At 36.9% G+C, this 25,692-nt stretch overlaps 1 protein-coding gene across 1 annotated transcript; it reads left to right on the forward strand.

Moving 5' to 3' along the window:
- The first annotated feature begins 3,427 nt into the window (after positions 1-3,427).
- AMN1 (antagonist of mitotic exit network 1 homolog) lies at positions 3,428-24,933 on the forward strand. Its single transcript, XM_070947034.1, has 7 exons — positions 3,428-3,630; positions 6,046-6,178; positions 10,421-10,565; positions 18,361-18,578; positions 21,797-21,853; positions 23,033-23,144; positions 24,190-24,933. The coding sequence occupies exons 1-7, from the start codon at positions 3,581-3,583 to the stop codon at positions 24,261-24,263; spliced, it is 789 nt and encodes a 262-aa protein (XP_070803135.1). The 5' UTR covers positions 3,428-3,580; the 3' UTR covers positions 24,264-24,933.
- Positions 24,934-25,692: the final 759 nt, after the last annotated feature.

Below are 25,692 nucleotides of genomic sequence, written 5' to 3' on the forward strand. Positions count from 1 at the left end.
TTCCCTTCGCTATCATTATTATTATATACTTTATTCATTAAACATGAAACTCAGTCAACTGAACATTTAAAAATGTGTCACAAATACGATTGACTGGTGCTAATGGTTGATACGGGTTGCTGCCAGAATCCTAGGTATCATCCTAGATATCGTCTTAAAATATATGATGTTCCGAGTAGTGCAGTTTTTTGCAGTTCCGCTGGTGTTATTGCAGGAAGATGCAATTTCTTGATGTGTTTTGTAAAATTCTTGGACATGGTACCATGTGCCCTGATGACAATGGGTATCACTGTTACATGTTTCATTCATAGCCGTATAGTTTCGATGGTCAGGTCGCGATATTTCGTGATTTTTTTCCAGTTCTTTTTCTTCGACTCTGGCGTCTCCTGGTACAGCGATATCAATAAATTGCACGTTTCAGTTTTCAACAACTGTGATATCTGGCGTGTTGTGTTCCAAATGACAATCCATCTGTACTTGAAAGTCCCACAAGATCTTCACTGTCTCATTTTCGATAACTTTTTCCACTTTGTGCTCCATGACTTTTCGGATACAGATAAGTCGTATTTTTTACATAATGACCAGTGGATTAATTTAGCAACTCAGTTGTGTCTATCTTTGTAATCAGTTTGTGCGATTTTGCTGCATTCACATATTAAATGTGAAACAGTTTCAACTTTGTCATTGCATAGGTGGCAGTTTGGATTGTCGGCGGATTTTTGTATCTTCATATATTATTATTATTATTATTATTATTATTATTATTATTATTATTATTATTATTATTATTATTATTATTCCCTCTTCACCCGCATCTTTAATAAATCACTAAAGATGTGCTATGTTCCTTCTTGCTTCAGATGCTCTACTATCATCCCAGTGCTGAAGAAACCCTCCATCAAGGAACCTGATGACTTCAGACCGGTTGCTCTAACATCTGTAGTTATGCAGTTTTGAAAGACTAGTACTCAGCCACCTGAGAACAATCACGGATCCGCTGTTAGACACCTTGCAATTTGCCTACTGAGCAAGTAGATCAACAGATGATGCTGTAAATATGACTCTGCATTACATCCTACAACATCTTGAATCTCCAAAGACCTACGCAAGGGACCTCTTTGTAGACTTCAGCTCAGCATTCAATACCATCATTCCAGATATTCTTCTAACTAAACTAAATCAGCTACAGGTACCTGAACACACTTGTAAATAGATTATAAGCTTCCTAACAGACAGGAAGCGGCAGGTAAAGCTAGGCAAAATCACATCAGATACCTGCATAATTAGCACAGCAGCCCCACAAGGCTGTGTGCTCTCTCCACTACTCTTTTCTCTATACATCAATGGCTGCATCTCAAAAGATCCCTCTGTTAAAATACTGATGTTTTCAGATGATACTGTTATGGAATGATGGGACCAAACAACATTCCTGGTCAGCCAAAGACAGTTTATTGCACAGTTTCAGAATCAGATTTGTATCTGCAATTCTGAACAAAGAAGAGCTCTGATACAACTGCTTTTATACATATCCAAGACAAAGGATTTTGCAAGCACAGCAGTTTTTCATATATGGTTAACATACATTTATTACATTATAATTGACACTTTCTAATTACTAAATTCCTTCATTATTTTCTAGTTCATAAGATTATTTTAGCTAAACAACCTTCCTCAGTTCTGTGTTTGCTGATGCGTACATTTATGGCTGCTTTGGATAATAAGTAACCTTTTTGTTTCATATGGATGTCCTTGCATCCTTGACAGCTAGGCCCCTCAGAAGATATATATTACCAAGAATGGAATTTAGCTGACTTAGTGTAATCTCTAAACAAGCACATTTCTTTCTTATAATAATGTGAATAAAGAGGGTCCTTCAGTGTTCATATAGCTGACCCTGTACTATTCCTACATCATTCACATTAATACAACAGTGGTTGGTCTCATTCAAGACAACTATGAATCTGCATACAGACCGGAGGTTGAAAAACTAGCCTTGTGGTTCAACCAGAACAATCTTGAACTAAATACACTCAAAACTGTAGAAATGGTGGTGGATTTTAGAAGAAACCCTTCCATACTTCCACCTTTCACAATACTAGACAACACAGTATCAACAGTAGAGTCCTTCAAGTTTCTAGGTTCTATCATATCTCAAGACTTAAAATGGACACCTAACATCAAAAAGTCATTAAAAAAAGCTCAACAAAGAATGTTCTTTCTGCGCCAACTCAGAAAGCTCAAACTGCCCAAAAAGCTGCTGACCCAGTTCTACAGAGGAATAATTGAGTCTGTCATCTGCACTTCTATAACTGTCTGGTTTGGTTCTGCAACCCAACAAGGCAGACACAGACTTCAGAGGATAATTAGAACTGCAGAAAAAACAATTGCTACCAATCTGCCTTGCGCTGCACACCAAAACAACTAGACACAAGAAGTTTTTTCCTGAACGCCATCACTCTGCTTAAAACTAATTCCCACAACACTGTCAAACTATTTACTAAGACTGTATTACTATTCTTCTTCTCTTTTTTACTAGTATCTCTCTTCCCACTTATTACTGTAACTATCTTGCTTGTATCTTTCAATTTATATTTTTTAAATTTGTTTCCTAGTACGATTTGATAGATTAGTAACCTTGACTATCACTGTGTTATCTTTTTATTCTTGGTGAATGTATTTTATTCTCCTTATGTACACTGAGAGCATATGCACCAAAGACAAATTCCTTGTGTGTCCAATCACACTTGGCCAATAAAGAATTCTATTCTATTCAATTATTCTATGCTATGCTATGCTATTCTATTCCTATTTCATTCTATGGTATTCTATTCTTATTTCATTCTATTCTATTATTCTATTCTATTCTATTCTATTCTATTCTGTTCTGTTCTGTTCTGTTCTGTTCTGTACAGTTCTGTTCTATTCTATTCTATTCTAATTTCATTCTATTCCTATTTCATTCTATTCTATTCTATTCTATTCCTATTTCATTCTATGGTATTCTATTCTTATTTCATTCTATTTTATTCTATTCTATTCTGTTCTGTTCTGTTCTGTTCTGTACAGTTTTGTTCTATTCTATTCTATTCTATTCTAATTTCATTCTATTCCTATTTCATTCTATTCTATTCCATTCCATTCCATTCTATTCTATTCCCTTAACCTAATGCCATTATTATGTCTCTTCAGCATGATGCATGTACACATACATGATTTGCGATTTAATCCGACGTACTTGGGCTGCCGGAACCACGAAAACCCAAAGCAGCGTTCCCCCCCTCCCCCAAAACCCCGTGGGCCTCAGAGGCGGTGTCCTTCTCTCGTTCGATGGAGGCGAAACCCCTAGAATCCCTGACAGAATCTCGCGGCACTTGAAACACTACATTTCCCAAAGTGCTTTGCTGTCACCCAGAGACGCTCTGAGAATTCCAGCGCTCCTTCGACGGCCGGCCTGGCGAGTGGGCGCGAGAGCCTCCGCGGCCTTTGGGATGGCTGAGCGCGCCCATTCTGAGAAATGAGCGACGGTTTCTGAGGCGGCGGGGCCTGTGAGGGAAAGGAGGCGAGCGACCCAGGCTCGGCGATGAACTGTCGCTACGGAGGCGGAGGGACGGTTTCCTCGCTCCTGGAGCTGTAAGTGGCCGATCCTCCCGCAGCCTCCCGTCATTCACCGAGGAGATTTCTTTCCCGAGCCCCGAACTCCCCTTCTTTCATGCAGCCTCCTTCCGTCTCTCCCCTGGTTGCTCTGCGGTTTATTTCTTCCTCGCTCGGCTAAATAACGGCACCAACGCCCGGCCCCTCAGGAATCGTTAATATTTTAGGAGAGCGCTGGCCGTTTCTCCCCCGATGTGCCTTTTCCATGAGTATAAACGGAGGAGGTGGGAAGAAAGTCGTGTCCCCGAGGAAGCTAACTGACTGACCTGACGTGAAGCAATGATTAAAAACAAAAACAAAAAAAAGCGTTCGTGTTCAGAATAAAAGAAAAGCCAAGGCCTCAGGATCCCGGCTCTTTCATAAAAGTGGCCAAATATTTTGTATTTACTCTTACTCTTTTCATGCATTCAAATTATGTTTATACCTTTGCCTGTTATCTTATATATGCTAGATAGATAGATAGATAGATAGATAGATAGATAGATAGATAGATAGAATGTGAATAAAATAGGAATCATACAGCGTCAGCTACATGAACTCTTAAGAGACCCTCTCTATTCACATTATTATAAGGGAGAAACGTGCTTGTTGGAGATTACATTAAAAGCAGCTAAACCCCGTTAAGTGGTAATAGAGGCCTAGCTGTCACGGAAGGACAGCCATATGGAAAACATTTGAGGGGCATCACTGTCAAAGACAAGGACATATATGTTACAAAGAGTTACTTAATCCAATAAATTTACCCAAGGACAGCAATAAATCTCCCATTAGCAACTACAGCACTTAAGGAAGGTTGTCTAGCTAAAGATAATCTTATAAACTAGAAACTAATGGTTTAACAAGTGTACGTTAACTATATATGGAAGATGCATGGGCTCATGTTAACCATATATGGAAAACTGGATGAGCTCACCGAATCCTTTGTCTCAGAAATGTATAAAAACAATTGTATCAGAGCTCTTTCCTTGTTCAAAGTTTCAAGTACAAATCTGGCTCTGAACCTTGCGCAATAAACTGACTCTGGCTGACCCAGGAATGTTGTTCAGTCTCAATTTTTCCACAACAGATATATAGATACATAGATGATAGATAGATAGATAATAGATAGGCAGGTAGGTAGATGATAGATAGATAGATAGATAGATAGATAGATAGATAGATAGATAGATAGATAGATGATAGATAGATAGATAGATGATAGGTAGGTAGGTAGGTAGGTAGATGATAGATAGATTTATAGATACATAGATGATAGATAGATAGATAGATAGATAGATAGATAGATAGATAGATAGATAGATAGATAGATAGATCTGATGCCAAAGCAATCTGGCTGTGGCGCTAGCACAGTTTGTATTCCAACAGGTATTTCTGAGAAGCAGGATGAAGGGCTACAGATGAATTTAAATCTCCGGGATCAGATTAACTGCATCCTAGGATTTGGCATGGGTGTCAAAATCTGCAAGATGCGGCCAGGTAGTATCATTTTTGTACATGCTTGTGTTATTACACCTGTGCCCTCCATCTCACAGATTTCCTTCCTCCCCACCATCACATTTTCTCTTAGGAAAAAAAGAGTTTGCCAAACTTTATTGCAAAATCCTAAAAAAAATGGTCAGAGGAGGATGGCAAAGGTTATTCATTTTTAAAAGGAAGATCTGGGAAATCGCAGATTAGCTGGTCTGACATCAAAATCTGAAAAAGTCATTAAGAGATTGATACATAAGAGTCTTGAGAATATTCTAATTATCAAGTTAGAATGGGTTTATCTTGCAAAAGTAACTTATCTCATATTTCAGTGAAATAAGTAACCCCTAGTCTGGTTCATTGAGAGTTGTCACTAAACCAATGAGAAATAAATATACTCCATATGGCTACCTATAAGAGGTTGAAACTGATAGCTTTGATTTAGAGCACACATCATAAACCATACTTGGCCTAATCATGGATTTTTGAATAAATTGCTATTGACTTGGTTCACACATGTTTTTTATGGTTTATTGCAAAATATAAAACTAATCTCACCTGTCACTGAGAAATCTCTTATACATGTGTGAATATCTTCAAAATTCTTCAGAGTGTGAAATTTAGCAATTATGTAATTTATTTCACTATAATTCAGTCGGCACCCATGAGAAGCATGTTTGTGACTAGAACATGTTTAAAATTATTGTATTTCATTTGTTCACATTCCTGTTTGTGACTACTATACATTGTGCATGTCTATAGTGAAGTACCCTAATATTTTTTTAAAAAATGCTTGTTTTTGTACTTGGCTTTATATTTATAAAAAGAATCATGTGTATTCCTGAGTAAGACAATATGATTTTATACTTGATACTGCAGCCACTACAAAATATTGTCAACAAATAACTTTTTCTTTTTCCTCCTCAGATGCCTTCATTGTTTAACAAGAAACATATCCAAATATGCTGCAGATATTAAGTCTTTGCCTCCCAACATAAAAGATAAATTGATTAAATCATTGAGTATCCAAGGATGGATAACAGATGCAAATATTAGCATGGTAAGATTCCATTTAGATTACGATCTTTGCTACTTTTTCAGCATTGTGACTTAAAATAGAGGTTCACATATAAAGTGATATGCAGAAGATGCTAAACATGAGAGATAAATTGTGGCACTTTTTTTTTAAAAAAAAAAGGTTTTTTTATTTTTTACACAAACAAACAAACATACAATGTATTACAATGTATTGACCGGTTCACAAATTTTAACAATTTTTAGTCATTTCACCACAATTTATATATTCTCTTTTTGCCATAGTATTTATTGTCTCTATTTTTTTTTATAGACCAATATTACCCTTCATCTTAACCTCTAATCTTAACCAAATTCAATTTTTCCCTTCATCTCTTTATTAAACCCCTTAAATTTAAAATCTCACATAATATAATTCCTAGTATTACAATCATTCATTTCTTATCAAAATAATAAACCAAAATGTTTTATACCAGGGGTGAAATGCTCCCGGTTTGGACCGGAGCGTCCGATCCGGTAGCGATGGCGGCAGGTGGTTCGGAGAACTGGTAGCAAAAATTCCTGTGCCCGCCCCCCCCCCCCCAACCATGCCCAGCTGAGCTGCACGATCATCAGAGGCTTTTTTTTTAAACTTTTAAAAGCATTTTTTCTACAACCCCTTCCAATGAAAAAATGCTTGTAAAGGTAAAAAAAAAAGGCCTCTGATGATCGCGCGGCTCAGCTGGGATCGTCAGAGGCTTTTCAAAGCATTTTTTTCTGCAACCTCTTGGCCGAAGAGGTGGTAAAAAAGCTGCTTTGAAAAGTCTGATGATCCCGCTGAGTTGCCTGATCGGCAGAGAGGCATTTTTTAAAAAGCCTCTCTGACGATCCCAGCTGAGTTGCCTGATCTGCAGAGGCTTTTCAAAGCATTAGAAAAAATGCTTTGAAAAGTTTTTTAAAAAAAAGTTGGCCATGCCCACCCAGTCACATTACCCCACCACTACCAAGCCACGGCCACAGAACCAATAGTAACAAATTTTACATTTCATCCCTGTTTTATACCATACATTTCCTTAAATCTTATTCCAAATAATACAATCCAACATTTTAATAAAAAACAGTTAGTTATATAACAATCTTTTCTCTTTATATGATAATAATAAACCAAATTACTTTATACCAGGGGTCAGCAACCTGCGGCTCTGGAGCTGCATTTGGCTCTTTGGACCCTCTGCTGTGGCTCCCTGTCAGGTGATACCACTGACTGGCCCCGCCCCTCACCCTCCCCTCCCAGTCATTCCTCGCCTGGCCTGAGAAGGTAAAGGCGATGGCGGGGGATGGAGAAGCGGCCAGGGCAGAGACAGAGAGATACAGAGGGGGGGGGAGAGACATAGAGAGATACAGAGAGAGAGGGAGAGTGGGTGGGAGAGGGAGGGGGGAGATAGATATGTCAAAAGGATTTTGTGGCTCCTGGTGTTTTTTAACAACTGGTTCTCTGCCCTAATGACCGGCTTGGTAGCCATTGCTGGGGGGAGGGGTCATATGATTGGTGGAAGTGAGTGACATCGAGTTGGCCACACCCACCCAGGTTTTGTGGCTCCCGATGTTTTTTTTTCTGTGGGAAATAGGTCCAAATGGCTCTTTGAGTATTTAAGGTTGCAGACCCCTGCTTTATACCATATATTTCCTTGAATCTTATCTCTAATTTTCAATTACTTTGTCAAACATATGTATTTATACCTCTTCAAACAACATCTTAATCATTTCTACTTTCACCACAATCTAATTAATTCATAATACAATATCATTTCACCTTTTTTCTTTTTTAATTAGGTTCCAAATATGCAGTTAAAAATATTCCAATTGATACAATTTCCCTAATTAAATTTATTCATATTTCTAAAACTTATCATTATATAAACTCCAACAATACAATTAAGAATATTCCAATTGTTATAATTTCTCTAATTTTAGGTAGAAATATTCCAACTATTACCATTTAATTTGTCAAATTTATTCATATTTCTAAAACTTATTTGAATTCATTCATACATCCATATAGTTTTCCATTATTTTATATTACTTAATTAGTATCACAATCTTTTTTCTAACATTCATTACATCTATAAATCTTACTTCAATTCATATTTCAATTCTAAGTGTATATAACATATTCCTCTTTCATTTCTTTCTCCTTTTCTCCCTTTCTCCCTTTCTATTTCTATTTTTTTATTTTTCTTTCCCGCTCTTTTCTTTTGTGCTTTAAAATCCTGAACTCTCCTGTTTTGCCCTTTCCCATTATTTTCCACCTCTTTTCCCTTTTTCTTATTTTTTCCACTGTTAATCCCAGTGTAATCATTTTGTATTTTAAAATCATGAACTTTCTATTTTGCCCTGTATTTCCTGTTTTTCCATCCCTTTTCCCGCTTTCTTATTTTTCTACTGTTAATCCCAGTGTAATCATTTAATTTTTTTATATTCTTTCTATTCCACCCTTTTTTCCCTCTTTGTCTCTTTCCACCCTTTCTATTTTTTCCATTGTTGATCCCAATGTAATCTTTAAAATTCTCCTTTTTATTGTTACTACCCACATAATCATTTAATTTTCCATAGTCAATTTCTTTGTTTTCTTCTTTATTGTCAATCTCTCTTTCTTGCTTCTCATTCGTCATTTCCTTGTCACCTTGAGTGTACTTAACACAATTTTTGAATCATCAGGTTTCGGTTTTCCATGCAACATTGTGATTATTTCCCTTACTTCCATTTTCAGTGATAGGTACATCATTTTCATCATTTCCTTAAGTTCCTGCGCCATTTTTTTTTGAGTTAATATTATTCCAATTTAAAGTTGTGTTGTAATTCTCCTTTTTTAATCATCAAAGTCAAGCCGCTTGCAGACAGACAAACAAACCCTCCTCAGATGGTTATCACTATCAAAGTTCAAGGTTTTTTCCAAAGCAAAAATTCAATGTTGTAATGATCTTATTTCTCCTGGAGATGCCTCTCTACAATCCACAATTCTAGTCAGCAACCTGAAAAAGTATCCATTTTGTTTGCAATCCACTTTAACAATCTTTACTAATTTTTTTTCCTCCTCTTTTTTTTACCTTTATATACACCAAATCAATTTAAAGTCCAGTCCAAATTACAAAGTCCGTTTTCCCCTCCTTTTTTTTTTTGGTACAAAACTTCTATTACAGGGCTTTAATTTTAAGTTTCTCTTTAGTTTTTCTCCAACATTCATAAAAGAAATCTGCTTATTTTCTTTCCGGTCCTCTACACAGTTATGGGGTTTTTCTTCTAATTTTAAAAAATCTCCAAATATTTTTATCCAAAAGTCAATTCGGGTTTTGTCACTTTAAATTTTGGCTTTAGCTTTCTTCCTTCCTTTCCCCCATGCCCATTAGCCGTTATTATTCCGCTGGGGCTTTTTTGACAGATTTAAAATCTTTTCCTTTTTTTTTTTTTTTTTTTCCTATGAGCTGGCAATCACTCATTCATGCTCCGTTCAAATCACCGCTCCTGCTCAATACTTGGTCCGGTTGCCCCAGCTTCTTGACAGTCACAATGGCCGCCGTCCCTGCTGCCGAGTCGGAGAGAGTTTCCTCTGACCTTCGAGGAAGGTCAGAGGAAACTCTTGCCTGTTCCTCTTGGTCTTCTGTGGTGTATCTCCTTCTTCTCCATCCCTATGAGACGGTTCCAGTCCGAAGACCCTTCAGCAGCAGCTTGTCAGCCCAGGGTTTCGCAGAGCTCGTTGGAGCCCGCTATTTCCCCGACTGTCTTGCCGTGACGCTTCTGATTGCATCCAAATTGTGGCACTCTTGAAGGGTTTGAATTGCTGTTAATCTTACTCTTGGCCATACTTTCGGGTGAAGAAATAGATGTTATTGCTTGATATAAATGGAGTTGTTACAGAGCATGATTCTTGCTGGATGAAGAACATACTAGAAAAGATATATTAAAGAATAATAAATGTGATGAGAAAAAGCTCAAAAGAAATATTGAGGTGGCTGATAGGTGAGGCAAATTGTTCCAAATTGTTTACAGGATGTTACATACCCCAGAATGCTTAAACTGCAAGCAGTGCACTAAGTTCCAAAAGCCAAAGTGGGAGGCAGAAATATACTGTAGTTAAGTCATGGTCCAAAAGTTCAAACACGGATCATCAGCCAGTCTAGATTCTAAGGAATAGAATATCCATAGATAACAGGCTTAAGAGGCCCATTTTGTTTTGTTTTATTTACATTTTTAAAAAGTAAAATCTGATTGAAATACTTGTCATTTTTAGGTTCTTCACCCTGCAGTGGAGGCACTGGATCTTCGAGACTGTGATATTTCAGACTCTGCCTTGCAACAACTTTGTAACTGCAGGCATCTTAAAAAGATAAATGTAAATGTTTGGAAAAACAAAAGGCTGACCATAACTTCTGAAGGTATACTTTCTGCACAATGGTTATTTAAAAGAGCGCTGGGAGATACAAGTGATGGCTGTTTGGGTTGTTATGTTCTGTTTTAATTTATATGCCTTACAGATTGTTTTAAGTAAGTAATCTAAGTAGCAAAGATAGGAACCGAAACTTTTTTAATGAAAGTTAGGAGATCCCATTTATGAGTGCTAAGTCATTTATGAGTGCTAGGCGCAGTGTATCCATACTGACCTATGTGAGATTCAAATCTCACAGAGAAACATCAAGCGCCTCATGAACAATAAAAAGAGCTTTTAATCATAACTTTTGCAAAAGGACCCCCTTTGAGCTCATATGTGGAGCAACAAAAGAGAGCAAATTATGCATGCGAATACAAAGATTTAAATACAGTTTCAACAAAGGAGAAAAGCAACCCATTGGCCAGTTCAGGTTATATAAAGTTTTGGCTTCATAACAGGTGGTTTCCTGGACTAGAAATCCCCTGATAATTTCTCCATCTTCATCATAACAATACTATCAATTTTAGCGTGACAGCTACATCCCTGCCAATGTTAGCCTGACCTGACCTGGAATGTTAATCAATTTATAGCTTTGTTTTCCCCTAAAACTTCCATACACAACTTCTTATCTTAATGTCTTACAGATGATGTCTTGGGTTATACAATCTAAGGTCTCATACAGAGTTTAAATATGGTTGCACTCTTGCTTTTTACAGGAATAATGCTCATTTCTCTCACCTATATTTTAATACAACTTAATTATGCCCTTGGAAAGCATAGCCCACATTTTTCCAATGAGATGTTTCCATTTTTCTTATTTTGTTATAAAAGGGCAGTCTGTACTGATAATAATATACAAATAAATATATTAAACCCTATTAGTATTTAAATCAGACTATCCATTCAGGAAATCTAAAAATAAAACTATAATAAACTAAGTAAGACTTATCAGTAAGAATGGCAACATATACTGTATTTTCCGGCGTATAAGACGACTGGGCGTATAAGACGACCCCCTACTTTTCCTGTTAAAATATAGGGTTTGGGCTATACTCGCCGTATAAGACTACCCCTCTTCCAACGCACACCAAATAAAAATTAAAAAACATCAGATTTGATTTCAATATGGTAATTTTAATTCAAGTGCTTATGACATGCAGGTACTTAGCAGGAAAACTGTCACTTATAAACATAAGGCTGTTTGTCATCAAACATGTAAACATAAAACAGTGCAATTGGATTAAACTTTTCCTAATTCACTCTAAAGCTGAAAGGAAGGATAAGACAATAAACCCATGGGAGCTGCCATGCTGTTTGTTTTCTAAGCTGTCAACCAAACTGGAACTGATGATAGGAGGAAGATAACAAACAATAGAGAGCAAGTGCCGGGCAAGTCCCTGGCAAGTCAGCAACGCCCATCATAACTGCAAACTATTTTTACAGGTTTTGCTGGCGTGACAGTTTCCCTTTAAAAGCCTTCAAAATCCTCCTGTTCATCATCTGATATCATAAGTACATCAATGACATCTTGTGATACATTTGTAAGGCAGTCATTGTATGGAACTAATTCCGTATCAGATGGTGTGGTCTCAGCTTCGGCTTCCTCTTCATCTTGCCACAAGTAGTCGTCCTCCATACCATCTAATGAATTTGATGTGCCACACTTCTTGAAAGACTTGATTACTGTTTCTGCATCAATATCATTCCAGGCTTTTATGACAAACTTGCGCAAAACATCCAACTGTGGAGCATGCATGTTTCCTCCTTTTGTGAATGACTTTTCGCCGCTAACCATCCACTCATTCCACTGTTCTTGAATGCGATCTTTAAATGGCTTGTTTAGGCACACATCCAGTGGCTGTACCAACAATGCCAATCCTGCAGGAATAACTGCCGCATTTGTGTTTATTCTTGTAAGCCTTTGCTTGGTGTTGGGAGTTAAATGAGCCCTGAACATATCCCACACCAGTAGACTACGTTTTTGAATAAGTCCACCTGGTCACCTGCTCCATACATTATCAAGCCATAGCTTTACCCCTTCTTCATCCATCCAGCCTTTTCATTCACATGTACAAAACAACCAACAGGGAACTTGAGTTTCGGCATTGTTTTTCTTTTAAAAATAATCATTGGTCTCAATTTGGAGCCATCAGTTGTGCATGCTAGTACCACTGTAAAACTGGACTTCTCATGTCCTGTTGTTTTAATTAAAATTGTTTTTTCACCTTTTGGATGGACAGTTTTATTTCCAATCATATCAAAATTCATTGGAGTTTCATCCATATTTCCGATACTACTTAACGCTAGCCATGTTTATTGCACTGTTGTATTACGTATCGATGGAAACTATTTACTTTGGCATCAAGATCTGCAGGTAATTTTTGTGCAATTTTCATCTTTTGCCTCAGTATCATATTATGCCTTTCCAAGAATCTAGTACACCAGGATACAGTGGCCTTAAATCTGTTGCTGTGATCTGGGTTAGATTTGGCCCACTGAAGTGCAAACAAACGTATTTTATTTCGTGTCACTACATAACCGTTTTGGCGATGCTCATTCACCATGTCTGCTACATGTTTTGCGAGTTCTGGCCAATGTGGGGTGCCCCTTCTTAATGCACACTTACCCCTTGGCATACTCTTTAATGCTTTTACATTTGCTTTCCAGTCCCGAACCATCTTTTCTGTTACTCCATATTGTCTTGCAGCAGCACAGTTATTATGTACCATGGCAAAGTTTACAACTTTAAGTTTAAAACTGGCTTCATATTTCTTTCTTCTTGCTGGTGGAGCTATGATGGGGTTTTGACTGTTAGCCATTTGTATACTGTACTGTATGTACTGGTGCTGTACTGTATGAACCTGTTCTATTTGGAGAACAAAGCAGGACGGCATAACACAACTCTTTATTAACAACAAGCTAACTTTTAATAAGGCACACAATTGACAACAGGTGGCCGACTGACAGCTGCTTAAATTGCAGCCTGTCAGGCGGAGGAAAACCAATAGGAGAACTGTGTTTTTCCCCACAAAGAGCCTGTTCGCGTCTTAGCCAATTAGAGTAGGGCGGCAACAGTGACGACTGTGGGTAGGACGTAACCCTGAGGACTTAACAGAACCGGTACAGATACCTACGAGCCAGGCTGCCCATCTGTCAAGGTAACGGGCCACATGTAGCGGCAAGAGAGCTATTTCGTACCAGGTTTTTTTCCTGTCACCCTGTCCTGTCACCCATGTCCTGTCACCCATGCAGCCTTGACGAGATCGGCACAGCTTCCCCTCAATGTTGTCGGCACTCCTGTAGCGTCATTGGTCAGCGCGGGCAACTCAGATTCGGGAAGCTGTGCCCATCTCGTCAAGGCTGCATGCCGCTGAATGCTGGACCCAGCTGGTTGCTGCGCGGAGCTTCCCCCACCGTCCCAGGCATCCAGGTGGATATTACCGACGCTCCGACTTCCCCAGATCCCCAGTGATGGCGAGCCCCAGCTGTCTGGGGAAGTCGGAGCATCGGTAATATCCACCTGGATGCCTGGGACGGTGGGGGAAGCTCCGCGCAGCAACCAGCTGGGTCCAGCATTCAGTGGCATGCAGCCTTGACGAGATCGGCACAGCTTCCCCTCAATGTTGTCGGCCCTCCCGTAGTGTCAGCAGTCAGCGCCGGCAACTCCGATTTGGGTTAGAAATCTAGCAATGACTAGAGATGGTAGTAGCCGCTCTTACTGCTTCCGTCAGTCTGTTAAGGTAGATATCATAGGCTTATACCCGGCGTATAAGACGACCCCCAACTTTTAAGAAGATTTTCCTGTGTTAAAAAGTCGTCTTATACGCCGGAAAATACGGTAAATTTAATAAATAGATAAACAATCAGTACAATTTATTTAAAATATGTTTGTAATCACCTTAATACTCAGTCACAACAATCAACAATGATCTGTTGGCAAAGACAGATTTCAAGTTGTTAATACTTAATAGTCTAAAGATTAACACTATAAGCATGCATTCTCAACCATGCTATGACCCAAATCCTAAAAGAAACATTGTGATGATGCTCTGGCCTTTTGTGCTTGCATTGTGAAATCACACACAAGAATGTAAGGAGTTAAATCTTCATTAGAAGTATGTTTGTCCTTCTGTTAGAAGATCAAGGTGTGTCAGGGAATAAAACTGATTATGACCATAGTTGCACTTAATAACAATTGAACAGACAGCACACAAAAAGTCTCACTTTAAAATTCAGAGGTTTATTAGAATTTAGAGCATAATAAACATAAAGCACTTACATTAATCATATTGCAATGAGAGTCAATCAGACAAGCAGTCAAGGGGACGGCTTGAGACTGATTGAACACCTCCCATTCTTCACTCTTGTCTTATATACCTTAAATCCACAAAGGCACATGACTTTCAGGATTCTGCCACTTTGCCATAGCAACAGGACAGTTGCTCATTTCTTCAGCCTAAATGTCACAACCTAACTATTTTTATATATGTGACCACAATAAGTTCCTCTTTTCCCATGATCTTAGCCTACCACATCTTGCCAGCTAAGCAGCTATCCTGCTTGCAAAGCACATTTTCACCATACACAGCACAATTTCTACATACTCGGGCACAAGTCCATCACACAGGCACCACTGACTTTTCATAAATTAATCAGTGTTGTTCTGTGTGCTGGGTCCACGACCCCCAATACCTTCACAAATACAATCATTCCTTGTTTATAATATATGATACAATATGTTAAACAAGTTTTAATATTCCATAAGTATTGCAGGTAATTTCATATTAATGCTGGACCTAGTGCAAGTTCCCTGAGATAACAGCAATCCAGGAAACTGGATCAGGGACAGCATCAGTAGTACCTAGGTATGGGGTCCCTTTTTGCAAACTTCCCACAGGTGAGATGTTAAGATATTGAATGAAAGACTCAAAAGAAACATTTAAGCCATCAAATCCCCCTTTCCCCATCCTGCTCAGTGTAGCAGTCCAAATTAAATGCTAGTAATCCCAGACAAATATTTTCTAATTTCTGCTGAAGCAGATCCAGTGAAGATGATCTAGTGCAGTGGTTCTCAACCTTCCTAATACCGCAACCCTTTAATACAGTTCCTCATGTTGTGGTGACCCCCAACCAGGGGTGGGTTCTAAATTTTTTTACTAATGGTTCTGTGGGCGTGGCTTATTTTGTGGGTGAGGCTTGGAGGTCATGTGACTGGGTAGGCGTGGTTAGCTGGTCATGTGACCGGGTGGCCATGGCTATGTGTATAGGGACTACTCAGAGGGCTGAAAAAAGTCATTTCTGACAAGTCCTCACACTTTTGACTGGTCCTCACACTTATGACCATCCTCACATTTATGCTCGTGCAGCATTCTTAACAACCATGTCACTCATTTCACAACTGCTTCTCTTCACCATGGTGATAAGATAGGGCAAAAAACGTAAAATGTGAGGACAGTCGTAAATTCGAGGACTGGTCAAAAGTGCGAGGACCAGTCAAAAATAACTTTTTCAGCCCTCTGAGTAGTCCATGTGCACAAAAGGACTACCCAGAGGGCTGAAAAAAGTGATTTCTGACAGGTCCTCGCACTTTTGACCTGTCTTCGCACTTATGACTGGTCATCATTTATGCCCATTGTAGCATTCTTAACAACCGTGTCACTCATTTCACAACTGCTTCTCTTCACCATGGTGATAAGATAGGGCAAAAAACGTAAAATGTGAGGACAGTCGTAAGTTTGAGGACTGGTCAAAAGTGCGAGGACCAGTCAAAAATAACTTTTTCAGCCCTCGAGTAGTCCATATGCATAAAAGGATACAGCAATAGAGAGGGATGAAGTAAGGGAAGGGAAATTAGAATAGGAGTGAGGGTAAGAGGGAGGAAGAGAGGAGGAGGAGGAGAAAGGAAGAGGAAGTAGGTAGGAGAAGAAGAGGGGGGGAAGAGAAAGTAAGAAGGAAAGAAAAGAGAGAGGTGGTAGGTCTGAGGAGAAAGATTGCTGTACAATAAAAAAGATGAAAGGGAAGAAAGGCAACCCCAAACAAATATAAAGATATTAAGATAAAGAATGAATTGTTAAACTTTAAAGAATAAAAGAGAACAAATATGAATAAATAGCAATAATTAGAAACACACATACAAACATACAATGTATTTTCTTTGTTCAAAAGAAAAATTTGGCCGGTTCACAAATTTAAACAGTGTTTAGTCATTTCAATTAAATTTACAATTTCTATATTTCCTTTTTGCCATATTTATCCCTCATCTATTTTTTTAAAAAACCAATATTACCCTTCATCCTCATCTCTAATCTTAATCAAATTCAATTTTTCCCTTCTATTCTATATTATACCCCTTCGCATTGTCATCTATTTTTATATCCATCCTCACATTGGTTAATTATGTAATTATGTAATACAGTTGTTTAATACAAATTCAACATTTTAATATAAATCAATTAGTTATATAACTATCTTTTTTGTATATTAATCAATATGAACATGAATATTCCAATTATTTCCATGCAATCCAATTTCTTACAAATCAATTAATTATATTTACCAATAATAATAAATCAAATAATTTCCCCCATGTATTCCTCCAAACCACAACTTAACCATTTCTGCTTTCAACACAATATACAATTAATAGTATCTCAATTATTACAATTCCCTAGTTAAATAAAGCTTTTTTTCTTTTGTGTTTTAAAATCTTGAACCTCCTCTTTTGCCCTAAATTTCCCATTGTTTGCAGTTTTGCATCTACCTTTTTTGGTGAGGAAAAAGAAAAAGAAATCTCTCTCTGTCTCATTTTGTCACGTTGCAGCAAAGACCCTGCTTTACTTTCAGTTTCGCTTTTTCAGCATAGCTAGGGGGAAAAAATTCTGCTCCAGCAATTTACCTCTTTGCAGCTAGCTAGCAACAGAGCCCTCCGCAAAACAGCTGAGAGTCGGGAGGCTGATCAAATCAACTTATGGTAATTAACCTATGCTGAAGCTGAAAGGGGCTGTTTTTTCTATTTTTGCAGGCACTGGTCTACTCATTTGTTTTCTTTTAACACTGATCAGCTGTAGGACGGCCCTTTGAAGCCCCGCAGCAAGAATTTAAATATTTTTTTTTCCCTCTAGCCATCAGCTGGGACTCAGGAGGCAGCAATAGATTGGGAGTGGGCGGGGTAAGCGACCGGCGACTCAACAGAGGCAGAGGTTGAGGGTGAGTGAAGGCGTGGGGGGGCGCGAGAGAGGGCTTTGGTGACCTCTGGGAAATGGCCGTTCGACCCCCAAAGGGGTCGTGACCCCCAGGTTGAGAACCGCTGATCTAGTGCTTTTGGAACCCTGGAGTTCTGGGGAGCATAGTTTGAATAACACAGCTCTACAACAGGCTGGGAGTACTCTAGGATCTCTTTTAAAGTCTTTTCTAGTTATCTGCTTTATAATTCAGATGTAGCACCTGAGAAATGAATGGGAAATTTGAAAAACAAATAAAGATAATGTACGTGCATATGAATCATTGTGGATCCATTATCCTATGATGATAATTTTTTAAAAAGTATTGAAGATTGGTATGCTGATAATGAACAGATGGTCCAATCTTGGTTGAGAAAATTACTCTCTTAAGACACTTTCCAATTATTGTATTATCATAAAGTTCAGAAAAGGAAATAATTGATTTTCTTTAAAAATCAACAAAACAAAATCCTTTATGTACATTATGCAAACTAAAACTCAATGAAATCAAACTTTTATATTTAAATGTATTGTAATAGAATTCTATCTACAGGAGAAAAACCTGCCTTTCATCTCCAACAGGAGTTGCAGCACTGGCCTTATCATGCCCCTATCTGCGGGAAGCCTCCTTTAAGAGATGCAGCAACCTAACAGACAGTGGAATCCTTGCTCTTGCCCTCAACTGTCCCCTTTTACAAATAGTCAATATAGGTGGATGCTTCAACATCACAGACACATCCTTAAAAGCCCTTGGACAGAACTGTAGATCCCTGCACAGTGTTGATTTCTCATCAACTCAAGTAAGAGTGAAAAGCATTATTTCCGCAGTCTAGTATTTTTTTAAATTATATTATCATTTGTAGGAGTTTCCTCATTTTTCCAGTATTGTGCAAATACAATTCTTGTTGCTGTCTAAACATGCAATATTAAATATAAATTCCCTTTGTTGTAATTTTCTGGCTATATACCCAACAAAAATATTTCTGGCTTTAGAACCATATGTTGTTTTATCATTTTCTCTAACCATGTATGTATTTTTGTCCAGAATTTTTTTGCTTTTGAACATGTCCACCACATACAATAGTATGAACCTGGTATCTGGGTGCATTTCCAACATTTGGTGGACATATCTTTAAACATCTTTGCTAGCCTTGCCAGTGGCAAATGCCACCTATAAAACATTACAACAGCATCTTGAAAAACATTGTAAGCAAAGAAGATAATTCATAAATAATTTCATAAGATCCTCTGGTATCAAAATTGGAATTTTAAAATCAAGAGGGATCAAATGGCTGTCTTAATAATTGGAGATACTAGACTGTTCTTTGTTCGGTTTTAGTAGGCCTTAGATTCTGGGTTCTCAATGTGATGTCCAAGAAAAGGAATGTGCTCCATTGCATTTTAGTTTAAGTCCGTGGAGGTTTAATGATAGGTATGATGCTGAATGTGCTTTAAACATGAGTAAAATCATGAAAGTAAAAAGCAGGCAGCTAGTGCTGTGACCCTGGAAAAGGGTCAAATAAAAAAAACTAGATGGTTGTCTTTGTGTAGTGCGAAAGACGGCAATATATAGGCACAATATATTTCACTGTTTATGGTAGTGAAATGTCTAAGGTAGGAAGAGCGCTCCATTTGTTTAGAAGAATGTAGGGATATTGTAATAAGGTCATCCCCTAACTATCAGAGACAGTTTAATGGAAGAAGTCATAGTATGATTTATTTTCTTTATTGTTTCTATGTAACAAACCAAAGAGATATAATGTGTAGCTTTGTTCAATCCTCTGCATTGTTCCTTAGTAATCATTGTAATAGACTCCATTTCAATTGTTTCCAAACACTTTGGTTTCTTATTAAAGTGAGCAGGTATTTTTTTAAAAAAAATTATTGATTAAAAATATACAAGCAAACATAAATACATTAAGACAACATATAAAACAAACAAACATCGATTCAGTCTTATGACTGACTCTTAAAGCTATCACATCGGTGGGTTATTTTTCTATTTTTCTTATCTTTCTCTATGCATATCTATATTTACATATTTATGTATAGAACATTATAATCCGCTCTTTGTTTAATTCTTTACATTTCCTATTAGGTAGTCAAAGTTATTTTTATGTTCCTATCTTTTCCTCCAGCCAGCTATACCATCTTTGCCACACTAAATAGTAATCAGTATCATCTTTCTCTTGTAGTTCCTTTGTAAGCCTATCCATTTCTGCGCATTCTGTAATTTTTGCAATTAGTTTGTTTTCTGTCGGTAATTGCTCAGATTACCAATTTTGGGCAAAGAGTATGCGTGCTGCTGTTAGGATATGAATAATTAAGTATTTTATTTCTTTGGTATATTGTGCTGTGATTATTCCCAGTAGAAAGATTTCCGGCCTCATTTCCAACTTCTGTTTTATAATTTCTTCAATCATTTTCTTAATTTCTTGCCAATATTGTTTTGCCTTTCGACATGACCACCAGAGATGATAGTATGTCCCCTTTTGTGATTAAAGTGGGCAGTTTTTCATACAGTATGTCTATGAGGCTCCTCGTCTAATATGACTGCTATTTAAAGCAGCATGTTGTTAAAAATCTCTGGGTGTTCAAATAGATGCGTCCTTTTGAAGTTAAAGTAGATCTGCTCATCGGACCTGTAGGTCTTTATAGTTAGATTGGGCTAGGACATGGGCCACACCTGGCTTTGATATTGTATGCAATTATTTGCACTCCAAGATGGTAAGCAGAATGCAGGATAAAACTCACATTTGATTTTTGAATTCATACCTTAAGTTAATTAAAATTAATTATTCAATTACATGTAGCTAATATAATTGGTCCCCATGTATTTAATAAGTGCCGTCTGGCAAAACTGAGTGGAGACCATCTGTCCAGTCCCATCTGGGTTGCCAAAAAGTGTCCCAACTCAATACTGGGTCTATTGCTCAGTATGTCCTTTACCAAAATTGAATGCACTGAGGTGGGGATTGTAAAATAAGTTTTATTCTGCAGAAGAAAGCACACAGGAAGATCTCCCTCAAGCCTAAGAACATCCCCCCAAAACCACTGGTGGGTTTTTTGCAGCATTTTATCACAAGCTACAGCATGCTTAATTTCACAGGGTCACAAGTTGTTTTCCTGTTCTTTATGTCTAATGTCTTTACTTTATTAGTGTAAATGAAGCAAATGTATTTGCTGCTTGCAGATAGGTTAACCACAAAATTACCATAACTGTCATTTCAGCAGTACCATAGCATAGCTTCCACCCATGTACTTCCTGTTTAATAATATACTTCTTTTTTCAGCAATATGTTTTTAGTTATAATATGTGCAAAGGTTTCCTGTTTATCCCTTATGCCTTGTCCCATAATTCACTGGGGATTACAATTTAGCAAGATAAAACTGAAACTAACTGAATGTTCATTGATATTTGAGTCTTCTCTACCACATGTACCTCTTTCAATCTCTTTTCATATGGCTTAGTTTCCAGTCCAATAGTTTCATCTTTATTGTCTGTTGCTGAACTTTTGTTGCTCAAAAATGGACAAAGTGCCTCATTTGTGATCTGATCAAAGCAGATTAATGTGGAATAATAATTTTATATGATTTGGAAAATAAAATCATGCTGATTCAGCCTAAATTGCACAGTCACATCATCTTGCTGTTCATTTTCTGTTTGCTATAAACCACAATTCCAAGATTTGTTTCTACAAGTATCATTAAGGCAGGTATTCTTCATCTCATACCAATGCATCCTATCTTTGTACACTAAGCTTCAGACTTGTTTAAATTTCAGCTTTTTTTCCAAGCTTTTACTTACTGGTTTAAAAGATAAAAACTTTGACTTTTCTTGCTAATTAAAGAACCATTATTCTGGCCTTGTTATTTACTGTACTTCTGTTTTTAATGCAAGACACTTTGAAAACATATATAAATAAACATCAATAGATTGTATATGGATTTCCATTATTGGAAGAGAAAAAATAATATTTTGGCTTCTGTTCGATAAAAGATCCTTTTTTCCATTTAGGTCACTGATGATGGTGTAATAGCGCTTGTTAGTGGAATGTGTTCAAACAGTTTAAAGGTAACATTTGGATATGTTTAATTTAAGTTGCTATTAGTAAGTTACATAGCGGGGTAGAGAAAATTGCCATACCACTACAAAGATATTTTTATCAACATTCAAGGGTACTTTTTAAATTGACAGCTTTTGGTGAACTCCACAGAGAAGTGTGCCAAAATTAATGTAGCTCATATCACTTTTCATACATAATGCTTATATATTACATAAGATAAAATCTTGTTTATGTAGAATCTTAAAATGAGTATTATTGGCTACTAAAAACATAGTATGTTGTTTTTCACTAGTACTATTGGGCAGTAAATATAACTTAAAGTTGTTTTCCTGTTTTTGTCTGTGGTTGCATGTTATTAACATATGATTTCCTGTGTGCCAGGGAATGCATAAGCAAGAATAGATTTATTAAAGGCTGAGCCAAAGAATATAAGTTTAAAACACATGAAAACTGTAATATACTTATTCAGCCCCTTCAGTTTCTGTCTCTTGTTCTTCATTCTATGTTACCTCATTTTCTCCACCTTTCCTGAATGGGATATTGTGACATGTGGGATAAGGTGTTTAAAAGAGAATAGCACTCAGTTGGGACAGTGGAGAAAAAGATTCATACAGTTGCATAAGCTGCAGTCTACAAGATCTCTTTTGAAATACAAATGAACTACTGCAAGAGACTAAAACATAGATAGAAACAAATCCCTACTACTGCAATCAAAGCTATTTGTAAAATCAGTTTTCCCATGCTTCCAAAATTCATCCAGCCCAAAAGTATGTTTTATCACTATTTTCTGAATCTAAAATTAAGGTAGAGGTGAGATTTTTCTCTAACTCATATGCTGCTTTCTTCATGTCATGATATACTTAATATATTACTGAAATACAGAAGAGAAGGAGACCTTTGTCACCTTTGTTTTTATTTTTGTTTTGGAAGTAATGAGAGATATTACTAAGAAGAAACTGGTAAATTTCAATGTACTCTTACATATGAAATTCAAATTATTCTAGAGCAATTTATCTCTTGAGAGATTAGGAACACCCATTGCTTTATGAAATTATTTGAAACATTAGTCTCTTCTATAATTTCTCTTCTAATACCCTTCTTATTGTTCCAACATATTTCGCAAAACAGAGATTTTATTTAGTTAATTAGTGATAGCTACTAATGGCATTATTCTTTATCCTTAATAGGAGATTCATATGGAACATTGTGTTAATTTGACGGATATAGCTGTGGAAGCTGTCCTCACATATTGCCCTATGATATACATTCTGTTGTTTCATGGATGCCCACTCGTAACAGGTGATTTGAAATCTTGAGTAGAGTAGATTTTCCTAGATGTTCACTGAAAACCACATCAAGTGGCATCAAAATGACACTGCATGCATTATGATATCATGAGCTGCATAATATCATCACGTACATGACATAACTTGGCTTTGAAAAAAAACATTTCTAATTTCTTTAAACAATATATTTAAAAATGGAAGTTAGTAAAGCAGGGCAAAGCATTAAATGCCAAATATCCTTTGTATTTTAGAACTACTATTACACTATCTAAAAGCCAGAGTGAAGTTAAAACAAGAATCCTATGATTATAAAACTGGTTTCCAAGAATAGGAAAACCCTAGTTAATATCTTTAAAATATTTAAAGATATTAACAGACTTATACTTAAAGATATTAACAAAGTCAGATTTGCTGAGCACTCAAAGGAAAATTTGTAAATAGCAACCCACTAGAAGGAATAAGGGAAAGTTAAAAAAGGCATCACACAAGCTAAGACTTATTGTGTCTTTTGCATAAACTGTCTAATAATTATTTGGTGGTATGTTTAAATACCGCCATGAACAGATCAATAGAATTCTTTATTGGCCAAGTGTGATTGGACACACAAGGAATTTGTCTTTGGTGGATATGCTCTCAGTGTACATAAAAAGAAAAGATACATTTGTTAAGAATCATAAGGTACACCACTTATGAAGGGGATTTTCTGGATATATTGGTACTAATTCATTGGCAGGAGATATAATTATTATTTTACTTGAAAGTTAAAGCATGTTTTCATCGTCTGAATTCCTGCTCTGAGGAACTCCTGCCATTAAGAGAGCCATAACATGCTTATAAAATATGCAGAGGATGAACACTTTGTAAAAGCCAGCAAAATATCCAGTAAATATAATAAATCAAAATGTTGAATTGGATTTTGGTTATTTATACACTGGTCTTGTAGAAAAATAGCTTGAAGCCTATTTCTTCCCACTACTATTTGTTTAATCGTGTTCCCTGTCATAAACATTTCCTTAACCTTAAAAATAAAAACTAAATATAATATACTTTATTTGCAGACCGTTCCCGAGAAGCACTGGAGCAGCTGGTTGGACCCAAAAAATTCAAGCAGGTTTCATGGACTGTTTATTGATTTTTGTTTGAAATCACAAGGCATTACTTCTTTCATTCCCCCCCCCCCCCCAGGATCATTTCTGAGTCTTCTGATTAATTTGTACGTTTGCTGTTGATACTGTAGTCTCAAACTGGAGAAGAGTAAACATGCTATTCATGTTTGTTTTTCTCCAAGTTAGATTGTATCAGTGTTCTGCATTTTTTCTTCATGGAAGTTCGTGAAAGATGGCTTTAGGGCTTTACTTATTTAAAAAAAAAAAAAGCATGACACTGTACCAATAAGGACCAACAGTAAATAAGGGAATGCAAAAAGCAGAGAGAACACCAGTAAGCTAATGGAGCAAATATCATGGAACCATCTACTTGTGCTGCCTGCTCTGCTGTCAATTACGTGGGGACCAGTTCTGTTTCTAGGCATCCATTGTAACAAGAGCCATGATTTGTTTGTATCTCAATAAAACCTTCAAGTTGTACAGTGCATGATTTTCATTTAATTCTATTAATAACCAGTCATAAAATGTGTTTGTAGAACTCAATATTGTTATTTTCAAGGCAAAAAACTAATGTGGGGCTTGGCTGATACCGCAGAATGGGATGTCATATTCCCATCTCTAATTAAGTTTTTATGTATTTGATTTGTAACCCCTTCCTTCTTCTCAATCACCTATTAAAGGCAGCTTATAGTAACATTCACTGAAGTTTTATTTTTGAAAGCGTTTGCCAAAATAAACATGTTAGTGTGTAAGCCGATGCAAGACTCTTGATTACTTTTGTTACAGAAAACTAACATGAATACTTTTTGGAAAATATCCCACTAAGATATTATCATAGTCTTTAGTAGTAAGAAAAATATTGACCAGTATGGATTTTGACATTCTCTAGATAGATATAGTAATCTTCTACTTTTTCCCTTTATCATGCATTACTACTAATTATTGTTGAATTGGGATTTTGACATGCTTCCTAATCAAATAATGTAGCACGACTTTTAAGAATTCCCACCCAGCACTCTTTAGGGCAGTACGTGGAGTAAAGTGAGACGAAACATAGAAAATGCAACGTTTGATCAACCTTTGTGAATAGTTGTGTTGAAACAGAAAGCAGTCTTTGTGAACATATTCAGCAATTGCTTCTGTACAATAATTAGCTTAATAGAAGTCAAGACAGAAAGATCCACTCGTTTGCAAACATGAGTAACAACAAAGTCATGCCAGAATGGATAAGATGATATTCCATTTCAGACCAGGATGTTACATCAAATATGTGCTAGAGTGGTTGACCAGACATGATAGATAAAAACCAACAATCGAAGATCAAACATTTATTCTCATAGAGGCGTGTATTATAGAATAGTATCAAAAGAAGACAATGTTCCGGAGATCAAAATATAGCAAACTGTCCCAAGGTTTCCCCCCCTTCTTAGATGGGTCATCCACTGACTACCCAGG

Source organism: Pituophis catenifer, unplaced genomic scaffold (assembly GCF_029215685.1).
Source record: "Pituophis catenifer annectens isolate HBS135680 unplaced genomic scaffold, rPitCat1.0.hap2 SCAF_7, whole genome shotgun sequence".
Taxonomy (NCBI): domain Eukaryota; kingdom Metazoa; phylum Chordata; class Lepidosauria; order Squamata; family Colubridae; genus Pituophis; species Pituophis catenifer.

Bases quoted from the DNA above. Each gene is read 5' to 3' on its own strand.
- AMN1 (XM_070947034.1), top strand. From the start codon at position 3,581: ATGAACTGTCGCTACGGAGGCGGAGGGACGGTTTCCTCGCTCCTGGAG. The intron at 3,631-6,045 runs GTAAGTGGCCGA...TTTCCTCCTCAG, and splicing joins GTTTCCTCGCTCCTGGAGCT to ATGCCTTCATTGTTTAACAA. The intron at 6,179-10,420 runs GTAAGATTCCAT...TGTCATTTTTAG, and splicing joins CAGATGCAAATATTAGCATG to GTTCTTCACCCTGCAGTGGA.